Here is a 14,257-nt window from a genome sequence, read left to right on the forward strand (position 1 = left end):
CCATAAGATAATGTAAAACAGAACCATGAGATTGCCCCATACTAATACACTTAATCTCAGCTGTTTTCATTTGAAAAGACTCATTCTTCTTAGAAGATTCAATTGTTATTGAAACTAGAGAATATGCAAGAAAAATAATGTTTTTTTAAATCCTTTGACTGGATACAAATGTTTAGGTTCTAAACTAATGAAAAAAAGCAGCAAGTGTCCTTAATTTAAGGTACTTTTAATTAAAATCACAAAATATTTCCAAACCTTTTAATAATCTACTCTTAAAATTATACTGTACGAATTTGGCACACGAGTGCCTCTAATTTTGCATTAAGATAAAAAAACAAGGTTTATTTTGTGGGATAAGATTATATAAATATAATAAAGGGGTGTACAGGGGGCATTTACAGTGTTTTTTTTTCACCAGCAAAATTACTTTAGTGGTGCTGATGATTGAGTCTTAACCTATATTTTTATTTGGTGTATTTTTGCACCCTCTTGTTGCCGTTTTGTGGGAAATTGCATTCTGAGGCACCCTAACTAAGTTTAAATTAAGACATAAATTATGATAAACCAAGGAATATTTTAGAAGAAAAATTAAAATTTAAAATGGGCCAAGGGGGTAGTGTTAAAGTGTTAGTAGGTTGGATTTGGAAGTGATGATTCACTCCTTCCATCATGCACATTTTCAGGTGTATCCACAAAACTAGATGCATGCTGGGGACTTCTTGTATGTCATAGGCCACGAGCCCATGGCCTATGACATCCTCTGCTGCAAACCCCCCTGATCTTCAGCCGCCTTTTTCAGTATCTACAGATTAGGTATTTTCTCCGCTCTCTACTGTTGGGCAACCCACTTTGTCTGATCTCACTGTTTGAGACTCTGCCTCTCCTCACCATTACGGAGGGACATGATTCTTCTCGCTATAACATATTCCTAGATATTGTTCCTCGGAGCAGACATGATTGGGAGTGGGACTTAGACCCTCCCTTGGAGGAAGATTGCTAGGAGTCCATCAGATTAAGTGTGGTCTCCAGTTCCATATCTACCTAGAGCATAGAGGTTCTTACATATCTGGTGATATTGCCCAGTCATCTCCTCCTTCTAGGGTAAAGTTAGTGGTCTTCTATCCTCCCTCCTCCAATGTCCCATCAGGAAGGATCCACGGTCCTTCCCTATCTGCTATCCTATCCAAGATACCAATACTCACTCAGCAAAACTAGTCCCTCATGTCTTAGCAGCCACTAGGTGCCTCCCCGCATCTCTCCTCTAAAATCCTACATCTGGTTTATTGCTAACATGGAGAAACTCACCTCCCACATGAGATAAAGAGGACAAGTTTCACCAAATTTGGGCTCCCTGGTTATAGCTGTAATGTTCACTGTTCACTCCCCGCTGGGTCGCCTCTTGCCTGCCTGATATCCCTGCTCACTGCTCTCCTGCACACTGGGGTACACCCCCTGCTCCTCCTATCCCTGAGGCACATTCTTCCCCTTGCTCATCACAGCTGACAAACACCCCCCCTCACCCACCCTTTATGCTCGTAAATGCATTCTCTCCGTGGTTGCATGGGTTTCCTCCTGGTGCTCCGGGTTCCTCCCACGGTATTAAAACATACTGATAGGGTAGTTGGCTGCTGAAAAAATTGGCACTAGTTTGTGTGTATGTGCGTGTGGAAGAGAATTTAGACTGTAATCTCCAATGGGGTAGACTGAATGACTAAATATCCTCTGTAAAGAGCTGTGTAATATGGTGGTGCAATATAGGTCATTTATAATAATAATGATAACAATAATAAATGAATGTCAATTGCTTTTGTTTTATTGGTGTAGATTGAATAGTGCATTTGAAGCTTTGATATCTCCAAACTTACTGCCTATGAGAGAGCTGTGTTCACAATTTCTTTCATTACTACACAAGTGCAAGAGATAGCAGCAAACTGCTTGGACTTTTCTGTAATGTAATATAATATAAAACAATATTTCTGCAAGTTTTCAGTCGCATGCATTTTTCACATACGTTCGACAGCCAGGGCCGCCGAGAGGGGGGGGGGCGGGTACTAATTACCCGGGCCCAGCCCGGGCATTCACTATTCAGTTTTTTTTTTTTAAACTTACTTTTTTTTTCATTTTTATCGGGGTTTTTTTTGCGCGCGGGGGGGGGGGGGTTTGTTGGGGATGGGGGGGTTTGGTGGTTCAGGGCTCCGCCCCTTTGTTGGTGGGGGGGGAGCAGCGTTGTATAAAAAAAAAGAAATACTTACGTGATAGCGGCGCCGGCATCCCCTCCTCCCTGCTCTGTTTACACTGACTGCCGGGCGTGATGTCATCAAGTCACGCCAGGCAGTCAGTGAGGAGCAGGGCAGACAGGACTAAGACAGAAGAAAGAAACAAGAAGAGAGAAGACAGAAGAAAAGAAAAGAGAAGAGAAGAGAGGAAAACAGCTAATACTAATGTAAGTAAAAACAAAAGGCACAGTGTGAGGAACAACGGTGGGGGGAGAGAGAGGCACAGGGTTAAGAAAAAGATGGCAGAGAGAGGCAAGGTATTAAGAAAAAGAGGGTAGAGAGAGGCACAGTATTAAGAAAAAGAGGGGTACAGAGAGGCACAGCATGAGGAAAAAGGGGGAGAGAGAGAGGCACAGTATGAAAGAAAAAAGGGGGGCAGCAGAAAGGCACAGAGTGATGGAGAAGGGGAACAAGATGGCACAGTGATGGAGAGCGGGGGCAGCATGGCACAGTGATGGAGTAGGGGGGGGCAGGAGGGCACAGTGATGGAGAGCGGGGGCAGCATGGCACAGTGATGAAAGCGAGGGAGGGCAGAATGGCACAATGATGAAGGAGAGGGGGGGCAGGATGGCACAGTGTGATGATGGGGGGCCAGGTGAAGCAGCATAGAGGGCACAATGTGATCATAAGGGGGCACAACATGGTGATGAAGGTGCACAGTAATGTGTGTGTGATAGCACAGGGGGCTTCTGGCAATGTAGTGTGAGGTGGGCGATGGCTAATTAATGGGTGCAATATTGTTTGTGGTGTAATGGTGGGGCAATTTTATAGTGCAGACTATTAATTTAAAATGGGGTGGTTTGGGGGCTACTGAATGTGGGGGAGAATGAAGTCTCTTTATTAAATGTGCCTATGAATTATTTAATGTCAGTGATTGTTGCGGTAAATAGGTATATTTCTGAAATGTAAATACTATTCATTTATTGCTGGGGCTGTTTGTAGGGAGGGAAATAGGTTTATTTATTAAATGTGAATACTATTATTTTAATATTGGGGCAGGAGGAAGGCCTAATTGTTAATCGTGGGTGCTATTGATTTAATGCTGGGGCTGGCTGTGATTTTCTAAAAGTAATCATTTTTTTTCCAAATAGGGCCCCCAACATTCCAGGATCCTGCCAAGCCGCAGCTAAGGAAACTGCAGCCACAGTTGTTGAAAGTGAGAAGAACAGGTAGGAGAGAGCAGGAGAGTGTGAGAAATGTTGTGATTCTAGTGGGACAATCCCAATTTTTGGTGACACAGCAATGCAAGTTTTTCTTCTGTAAGAGGGTTTCCTGGGCACGACAAGTGATTCATAAGCACGCCCCCAATTGTACGACCACACCCACAATTGTGTGTGTGTGGCTGTACAATTGTGGGTGTGGCCGTACACATTTTTTGTGGGTGTGGTTATACAATTTTTGGGTGGCGCAAATTTTTTTTGGGGTCGTACAAATTATTATTTAATATTTTTTTTGCCGCACCAAAATGTCTTTTTATTCTCAGCTATAAGGCGGGCCCCATGAAGTTGTTGTACCGGGGCCCTGAATTCCTCTTGGCAGCCCTGTCGACAGCCCTTTACTCTAGGAGTCTCAGGCCCCTTTAGGAGGTACTTTAGTTATCAAGGCAATTTTCAGTTAAAGTAAGATTAACCTTTTTCGTTTGTAATAGTATCAAACTAAATGTTATATTTGATTCTGCTTAGTAGATAGGATATTACTTTATTTAACATTTCAGAGAACATTATTTTGGAGGAGTGGGTTAAGATCGTTTAGTGGGTGGTTGATGACAGCGGCCCGCATGTTCTTTTCACTTTAGGCTACAAATTGTGTTGAGCCACTGCTGCAATTATGACGGCCAGGTTGCTTTTCTATTCAAACCTTATAATTATTGTACAATACAAAATTTAGCTTACAGTGGAAAAGGATACCTATATACTTGTGCGCATTATATATAGGTGTATAAATCAAAATGTGATGCTACATTTGGCAAGAGGAAGAGGCAGAATGACACACACATGAACATCCTGGGTTTGCCCCTGTCAAAGTTCCTATTGCACTATACATGTCACATTTGGGGGCATATTCAATTGACGGCGTGATCGCCGAAAATCCCGCGCTCCAAAAATATTACCGTTAATACGGTAATATCTCGCTGGATTTCAGCTCGCAGCGAAATACAGCGAGTAAATTACCGTATTAACGGTTTTTACACGCAGGATTACCGTATTAACGGTAATATTTTTGGAGCGCGGGATTTTCGGCAATCACGCCGTCAATAATATGCCCCATGGAGTCCTCTCTCCATAATTCTGGTGAGACCATTTGACAGATCTTGTAATGTCACTAACAGTTCCTGCATCATTGGCAGGAATCTTGATAACACATTTTGGTTTATGAACAGATTACCCTTTGCAAGAGAGGCGATATCCTGCTCAGGCCGTTAGTGATATCAAGAGATTCTTTTGCAAAAGAGGAGGGGGAAAAATATAATTATTTTAATGATCTCTGCAATGTTTCGTTTTCAGTGGAGCTATTTATTAAGTTTGTATAGTTTTATGTGCTCTGTGCTAAATCTGTATAATAAGTATCATAATAGTAACAGAAAAGGGCATGTTAAATTAAATTCTACAGAATATGAAACAATGTTTACTACTTGTTGATTGACAAGATGGATCCACACTTTCTACAATGTACAATGTAGCATTTCACATTTTTTTCTGATACGGTATTTAGTTGATTATGTCAAGGACTACAGTGCAAAGCTGAAGAGTGCTTGCAGAATGTATATAAACGCAAGAATTTTATTTTTGCTCCTAGCACAACAAACAAATGTGGATTACATATACAGATTGCTAGAAGAAAAAGTGTGGATCTTGTCCCAAGTACTATAGTACAATGATTCAAAGAAACTTTAAAACCACAGCATGAATACACAATAATGTACTGCACCTCGATCAGCCTCTGGATCCCAGCATACTTGTGAGGATTCAGCACTAGCTCCAGATGACAGCTGTCAGAAAACAGTGGCAGCTACAAACACCTTCTCTGTAATCAGCACTCTGTAAGAACAGCAATCTAGCTAGTCATCTCACCTGGACTACTGCACAGCTTTCCTTACTCTGCAATCAGCCTTATAGTGAAAGGTTAAATCAATCAGAACAATTTATCTCACTTATTTGTAGCCTTTATCAAGTCTCTCAGTTTCACCAAACCATTGCAGGAGCAAAGTTTTGTTTTGGATTTCTCTACTTGTGCTGTTTTGTTAGACTGTACATCGCGATTCTACCCCACAATTTTACCTTCTCCAATTCCTTGACTTTGGCTTCATCCATCACTATTCTACTTTCACAATCCTTTGACTTCCGCTTGTATCTCACTACCAGTCCTCTTGGGACTAAGTGGCTTGGCTGGATGTGGTGTGTCCCTGAAAGCCATCTCAGCCAAGTGGTTCTTTCTTGGAAGCTACCAGCACCATGATAATATTATCCTGGTTCTTCCACCGTGTTCCTTATGGATGTATGCACAGGGCTGCACAGGTTCATGTATGGTGTAGGTATGGTAGATGGTGAGATGTTTGTAAGAGTGATTAGGATATACTGAATACACAAGCAGTAATATGAATTATGGCTTTTCATTGCAGTAAATAAAGTTCACTATTGTACTCTGAGCAGTGGCATTAATGAGGGTTCTTCTGTCTGCTCCACAGTGCTCCCTAGATGGTGGAGCACTCATGGAGGGAGCCAATTTGCAATGATATTTTCCACTTAGAATGATCATCAAGCCCTAAACAGATAGTTCATGGTAGAGGTCAGTGAGAAAGTCACGTCTCCATCTCTTAGGACAGTGGTACTTCTATGCAGAGAGCTAGACTTAAAGTATCTTTATGTCAAGTTCCAAAACAGAAAACCAAGACAGGACCAGAGTATTTCTTTTTGTAGCTACAACACAGTTGCAACATGTACAGTGGATACGATTTTATTGGGCTTAATTTGCAACGGTGATGTCATGTGCCTTGATTTTCACTAGTGTATTCAGAATTAAATGAAAGTGCAGAGCAAAATGATGGCATTGGTGGAGGGGAGGAAATTGCCACCAGTCAATGGGAGGAGTTTGGTAGATTGAGTTCATTTCATGTTAAGTGTAGACAAGGTAAGCATAGTTGTTTGGAGCCAAGGAAAGTGGAGATTTAAGGGCCATGTGCCCTTCCACATAGCAAGGAGCACTATGTTTATGAGTTACCTTGCTGTGTGGAAGGACACAGCTATTTCCACTCAACAAAACAACACTTGGATTTTGCATAGACTCAGAATTACCAGAGATTGAGTCTTGCCTTATACTTCCTTACTTTTCAGTATTCATGTTGCATTTGGCACGCTTTGCCCAATCACCAACACACAATAATGCCACATGTACTAAGACAGACCCAGTGTCCTCATGATTAATTTAAGACAAGGGAGGCTAATCCTAGCAATATTTGAGGCAAAACTTTTAAAAGTTGTTGTTCTTTTCATTGAAAGGTGATGTTTCAACATCTAGGTGCAATTCTAGATTATGGAGGCATCTCCAAATACTGGAAAGTAAGAGTGCACTGGACGGGCCCTCTAGGTGCAACCAGTGTGCTTTATAACTGAGATCTAGGCCTAGATTTACTAAGCTGCGGGTTTGAAAAAGTGGGGATGTTGCCTATAGCAACCAATCAGATTCTAGCATTCATTTATTTAGTACCTTCTACAAAATGATAGCTAGAATCTGATTGGTTGCTATAGGCAACATCTCCACTTTTTCAAACCCGCAGCTTAGTAAATCTAGCCCCTAGTGTGTGTGTATCTGGGGGAAATTGTAGTTACTTTGTAGTACAGAGTAAGACAAAGTTGGCTGTTTGTAACTGATAACCGAGGTGCTCATAGTTAAGGATTAATGAGCATAATGCACGTAATGTATTCATTCCTTACCCTTTTATCAGTAGTTCATGAAATGCAGATCCATTCTGTACTTTCCATTCAGGCTTCAAATGCAGCCAATCGTTACGCTGGGAATGCTGATAGTCTGGTGTGACCACTGTCATAGGTGGGCCTCTGAAACACAAATAAAGGGTGACCACTGGCATGTTTAGTGGGATTACAGATGATTACCCTCCAATCAAGAAATATTATCCATAATGTTCAAAATATATAGAAGAAGTATGAAAGTTGTTGACTTAACTAAAATAGCATTCATATATATTAAAGATGAGCGAAATTTTCCAAAGTATTTCCTGGAATATTAGCTTTATTACAGTTTAGGCATGAAATAACATACATTTATCCAGTGGAATTTGGTCCTAAGTGTTCTGCACAGAATTCCCCCTATCATTTTTTGTTTTGCCTTGAATTCAAACCACATCACAGTGCAGAATACATTGACAATGTCGCTGCCCAGCTCTATTTCTAGATGATCACTTTTATGCATAGTTGCCAACTCCGGGAGGGGAGATCTCCCTGTTGGGCAAACATAATGCACAATAGCAGTATTTCCCTATATTACATGCCTACTTAACAATCCAGAGTATAACAAATTTCCAGAACAGGTTTAAAAATGTGCTCATTATGATGTAGCTATTATGGAGTACAAACTCTGGGGACAAATGTGTTATTTGGGAATGGAGGAGGTGAAATATCTGGGGTATACCATAGGCAGAAGTCTGATAAAGCTCCAACTTAATAAAAATGAGGCGGTGTTATCCAAAAGTAAAAATGGTGAGGAGCATCCTATTATTTATATGTTGAATGTGCATGAAATAAATTATGGCATTATTGACAAGGAAGCCCTAGCAATTAAATGGGCGCTAGAAACGTTAAGGTATTACCTTAATGGAAATTGGATGGAAATTTAGGTTAATAACCGACCATGCTCCGTGTAAATGGATGTCTGAAAACAAAGAAACTAACGGAAGAATAACTAGGTGGTTCTTGGCTCTCCAAAATTTTACATTTTCTGTAGAACATTGGCCAGGAAGCCAACTGGCCAATGCAGATGCATTGTCCCAAATGTATTGTTTAGGGACTACAAGTGTTCCACCCCGTAGGTCGAAACAAGGGAGGGGCATATGTGACAGAAGCTCTGGGAAAGAAGTGAATTGCAGATATACGAGTCCTAGATTTCTGTCATTTGTATTTTAAAACACCGGAGAGTTTGTTTAGGTGTGTGGGAAAAGCTTTGGGATGGAGTGTCTGCAGGTTGAATTATATGTTGTGAGTCCCCTGAAGGTCGCAAAAATTCTATGCTGTATAAGTCCCAACTTTAAAGATAGGCCTCAGGTTCATTGTGAAGTTCAGTACATTATTAATATAATGGCATTTTCCATAGTATACTATTACAGAATTCAATGTGTCTACATTGGAAGTAAAACTATTCTAATTTGGAGAAAGGGTTGAACACATTCTCTGCATACTGTACACTGTGCAGCGTTTCCCAAACGGAGTATAGCTTTGCCCATAATTCTTTGTTAGCTGAGGATATTACAACTTGGATGACACCGTCTGAATGGGAAAAAAAAAATCTTGGCTCTTATCGCAGTGATCGATGCCACATGAGAATGCTGTTTTATAGAGCTTCCACAGCTGACTATTCTCCAGTGCCCAGATCTTACTCTATATATTACATGCTGCATTTCATATAATCCCCTCCAGGCTTATTAAAGGATAAGCACTCTCGTTCCAAGCCCCCATCTGCATGGCGGATAGTAGTATGTCCTTTAGGAAAACACTTCACTTGCCACAAGCCAGGGATAAGATGTGGTAATTCTCCCCCCACATTGTTCCATGGAATACACTGCACCTTGTTAGTTGTTACATTAGCCTGTGAGCTATTTACACCCTGTCAGTAAGTATGATGACAAAGAGACAGCAAAAGGGACAATATCTATCTATCTATCCCCGCTAATATCTATAATCTATCTGTCATCTATTTCTCTAACTATCTATCTATCTATCTATCTATTATCTATTTCTCTATTATCTATTTCTCTATCTATTATCTATTTCTCTATTATCTATTTATCAATCTATCTCTCTATCTATCTATCTCTCTATCATCTATTTCTCTATTATCTATTTCTCTATCTATTTCTCTATCTATCTATCTATCTATCTATCTATTTCTCTATCTATCTATCATCTATTTATCTATCTATCTATCTATCTATCTATCTATCTATCTATCTATCTATCTATCTATTTATCATCTATTTATCTATCTATGACTTTTCTCTTCTCATTTGTATTAATATAAAACAATCTTACAATGTCACATATACAAGTGGAAACCATTGTCTGAGCTGAACCAACGTTCATAAGATCTACCAATTTACAACCAGCTATGATGTCACTGAGGTAGGTAAAACCTACATCTGCTCTAGTGACTAATCTCTCATTAAAACAGAACATTTACATTTACCGGACTCTGAGACAGACAAGCTTTACCACGTGTGCGCTGAAACATGAGCATTAACCAGTTCCTTCTGCTCTCATGCTGTGTACTGCACTTGCAGAAGAGAAATTAAAAATTAATTTACTATTCCGAGTACTGTGGTCAGAAAAATTTACTGAAACTGGCAAATCTCAAAGAAGTAATGTAATATAATTCATAATCATCTTCAAGATTATTTAAATGAAATGGTTATAGTGAGGCAGGTTTCTTTTTCTAGAAAATTTATTTTCTTAGAAAAATATTTTACTTTTATGGGATATACTGTTATATTGCATTTAGAATTGTTTTTAGCAAGGGCATTCGGAAAACATTTAGTACAGGTGATCGTTAAATTTTTATGGTAAGGTTTATGGTATTTACTGTAAAGGTTTTAGTTCAGACTATGCCAGGGTGTGTTTTTTCCATCAGTGATCTTTTATATTGAACTCACAGATTGGTGGTGGAGATAGCAATATAACAAGCAGTGAAAGAAATATATGTAAAGGTACTGTGAGTTAATGAGTTATGGTGTTAAACAACCTACTAAAAAGACTATGTAGTATTGTGTTCTACCACCAGCATTTAATGAAATGGAAAGACATCTGGTCACCCCCCCCCCCTTCGTCTTGCACACCAGTTTTCATTTCCTTCCATTTCACTAAATACTTGTGATTGTACAGAATTGTGCTCTGTTATTTTTCTTAACAATGGGTTTTATGATCAAACCGTTATTGTGGCTCCACTCCCCACAGCCTGTGGCAGATTATTATTACCTTTTTTTACAAGCTGTCTGCAGGTACGACTCAACCCACTTAAAAAAAGCATCGCAGTGATCATATTTAAATTCATATTGAATTCATGTTTATATTTAATCTATGACTGGCCAGAAAGGGAAGACTTTGACGTGAATTAGTCAACTTAACATATATTGTATAACATTCCCTGTAATTAATACAGATTACAGCCTAAAGTGTAGTTAATACAAACTAAAACTTGATGTAGCTATAGTAGCATTAATATGGGCAGATTCAATTGTAAAAAAAAAATCACCATGTAGTCTCCCAGAATGGCCAGCGAGACACTATGCAGCAATTTTTTTTAAAATAAATATTCGCTCACTCCGCAGCAAAAGTGAGCGTTTCTTTTTACCGTGTAAATGGTAAAAATACACAGCTGCAATGATAATTGAATCTGCATTAGTGCAGAGGATCAAATAACTAGGTAAGAAGTAGATTTATCAGACCTTAAAAAAAAAAAAAAAAAAAAAAGTGGAGGTGTTGCCCATGGCAACCAAACAGTTTCTAGCAAACATTTATCCAGTACATTCTAAACAATAATAGCTAGAATCTGATTGGTTGCTTTAGGCAACACCTCCACTTTTCCTTTTTTTCGAAGGTTTTATAAAACTATCCTTAAGTCCTGTTGGAATAAAGTGTATATACCTAACATTTTGTTATCCATTTACATGCTTTTTAAAAATGCTGAAGGATCATTAAAACCAATAATTATTTTACAGCAAATATTATTTATTATTACTACGAACTACTGACCTTACCCTAAACCCAATTGCTTGCAGACCCATTGAGACAATTGTTCCTCCCATTCATCAGCACAGACATGATGATCAGATGCTGCTCTGTGAATTATCATGGGTGTCAAGGAGCTCACATTGTTAGAGACAGAGACTGAAAAAATAAAATTAAATTAAAATTGCAAATGCATCGGCTTAGAAAATAAAACCAATAATGTTTAGAATCATATCAAACAATATAATTTCACTTATCTGCTTTTAATCCATAGACTGTATAAGTGTTCCTAAAAGAGATTGTTCTTCAGTGGTGCATATGCTTTTAATGCAAGGTGTGACATTACAGTATACTGTGGTGTTTATGTGTATATTGTACACAATGTTATTCTTTACTGGGTTAAGTATTTAAGCAGGATTCTACCTTTGCTGTTCACCAAAATTCATATTATATTTAAAGTGTTCTACATAAAACTACAGTCACCCTGGTCTGTCCTTTGTTTAATAATTATACTAAAATGCTTAATTATATATGAAACATAAATATGAAATAATCCTTTTCAAAATAATCATATACACTAATTAATGCATTCTCATGAATAGAAGTTGAAATCACACAATGGCCCCCCGCACTGTGTGTGACAGGTGCACCTTAAAATAAGTGAGGGCTGACTTACTGACTGTTTTACCAAGTAAAAATAAAAGAGTCCAGAGACAACAAGAAAACATGGCAATCCCAGTGACCAAATTAGGCTGAAATTGTACAATGTCTGAATAGCATTAGCGATAACTGCATACATGATCTCAAACATGGGAAAGCCATTGTTTCAGTTTGTAAGAAAACATCTAATAAAAAATGATGGTTTCAGACTACTTAAGCATTCCATAAAATATCAGCATTAAATTGTATTATGAGAGAAAGTGTGTCATAAAAGAAAATCAAAAATGTTTTATATTTTATTATTCAAATTTGCATTAGTCACAATCAACTTCACTTAAAGTAGTATAACTGATGTTAGGAAATAATTCTAAATGATTTTTATTTAGTCCACTATAAAAAAGACATATATACAACAACTAATAGATATAGTAGATTTTGGTGACACTCAGAAACTATGATACTATCAAGGTTTGTTATTGATCCACTTAAAAACTTACCACAGTTCCATTCGTCGGAACTGTCTGTACAATCCACTCGACCATCACACCATCGATCACGTAATACACACTCGTGGTTTGCACATACAAGCTCATTGCTTGTGCAGGATGCTGTAGAATTAATATAAAATATATAAGTCATTTTGTTCACTCTTGTTTGTGGGAGGCAAAGTTTAAGTTTTCAGTAAAAATCTCTAAAACTTACAACAATTTTTCTCCTCTGACTGTTCTGGGCAATCTGGGAATCCATCGCAGATCATGGAATGTTTAATACACATCTTGCTTCCTGGACATTCCCATAGACTTCTTTCTGCACAGCCTTCAAAAGTGAATAAGCATATAGCAACAAGACTCAATAACATTATAATAACTGTTATGTAACCCAATGTGTAAACCCATAGTATGAAAGGGATCAAAGTTATTCAATCCTCTCTGGAATCACTTCTATAGTCGATCAAAACATGTTTTCCAGTATAATTTAGTTGAGAAAACAATTAACAATATTAAGGCATAACTGCCTTGGTTGATGAGGAGCTCAATAACATTATTACTTTTGGAATGAACACCCCCCAAGCCATTAACAGAAATGGATGGGACCACCTGCAGTTTGGAAGAAATCACCCGCATCTGTGCCTGATGTCCCTATAATGCTACAAACCTACATGCTGGGTTTAAATATAAAGCTGTCCAATACGCTTTATTCACACAATCTTCCTTTAGTATCTGTCAATTTGCAAATGCCATCTTACTGGACAAATATGGGCAAATATTCAAGAGGCTACTTCCTTAGCCCTGTAAGACTGACCAGATCAATTGATATGTCCGAGGCACAGGGAGAAACTTTTATCTGAAACAGGCTAACAAATAAAGAGCTTGTCTCCAAGTTTACTCAATCAACTTCACCACTGTTCAAACTAATGAAGCTACCATTTTGTTTTTTGTGCTTTGGTACAAAAATGCGCCTACACTGACTGTCTAGGCATATTATGTATGTGCCCACAAAACCTCCATCTTCTTGTGCATCCACTATTTTGGGACACAGTCCTTGATGAATTTTAGTTGCTTAGCAACATAAGGCTGGTACGAGCTGAGGAGAAGTGAGTAGTGAGAGTGACAGCCAGAGACCCGGGACAGAGGGGAGGAGGTTCTATATTCCTCAGTAAGTTTGGAAGGTGTTCCGTGGCCTGCTACTACGATGGCCCATCATATCCAAGAGAATATGAGTGACATGGGAAAAATTACCTCAGAGCGTGGCTGCATATAAAGATGGGAAGGAGTCCCCAAGCTCAGAGAGCCACAAGAAGGGGAAGAGTCTCCATAATAGGAAAGAAGAGCCCCTGAGAGAAAAAAAAGGGGTCATACCCCAATAAAGAAGGGGGTAACTATCAAGCAGTGTGGTGCAATTAATAGGAGCAGCAATGAGGATCTCTTTGATTTTATGGAGCACTGTATTGTTGTGCAATTAAACACTTGCAATGTCAACTAGGTGGTTCTTTATCAACACACTAGTTTTAAGACTTGTTTGCTTCACATTTTTTTCTTCCACACTAACTTTCAGATGAATTATAAATTAAGGTACATAAAATACATACATTTACTAACTCGAGCTAACACACACCTTCTCAGCCCTTTTAGTATCAGAATATTGTCTGTTATTATGAGAAGGAAGCTACTTGAGGTTCCTAGCAGACCTGACCACAAAGTTTGAGACTTGCCTCTAGGAAAAAAAATGAACCAGTTCAATATGAGACTACTACATATTATGTGGGTTCTTTTTAAGAATCAGCTGGTACTGGACTTATCAAAAACGAAATACTACTACTTATTTATCAAAGGGAGAAAATCCCTATCTCTGGCAAAATGGAGAGTCTTC

At 38.7% G+C, this 14,257-nt stretch overlaps 1 protein-coding gene across 1 annotated transcript in view; it reads right to left on the reverse strand.

Annotated features, from left to right (window-relative positions):
* Nucleotides 1-14,257, reverse strand: part of CORIN (corin, serine peptidase) — a 207,583-nt gene that overhangs the window by 37,501 nt on the left and 155,825 nt on the right. The window contains exons 14-17 of the mRNA XM_075195300.1: nt 12,590-12,703; nt 12,385-12,495; nt 11,257-11,386; nt 7,208-7,330 (exon numbers count right to left, since the gene is read on the reverse strand). Coding sequence (XP_075051401.1) covers nt 7,208-7,330; nt 11,257-11,386; nt 12,385-12,495; nt 12,590-12,703 — 478 coding nt within the window. The remainder of the gene's footprint in view (nt 1-7,207; nt 7,331-11,256; nt 11,387-12,384; nt 12,496-12,589; nt 12,704-14,257) is intronic.

Source organism: Mixophyes fleayi, chromosome 1 (assembly GCF_038048845.1).
Source record: "Mixophyes fleayi isolate aMixFle1 chromosome 1, aMixFle1.hap1, whole genome shotgun sequence".
Taxonomy (NCBI): Eukaryota; Metazoa; Chordata; class Amphibia; order Anura; family Limnodynastidae; genus Mixophyes; species Mixophyes fleayi.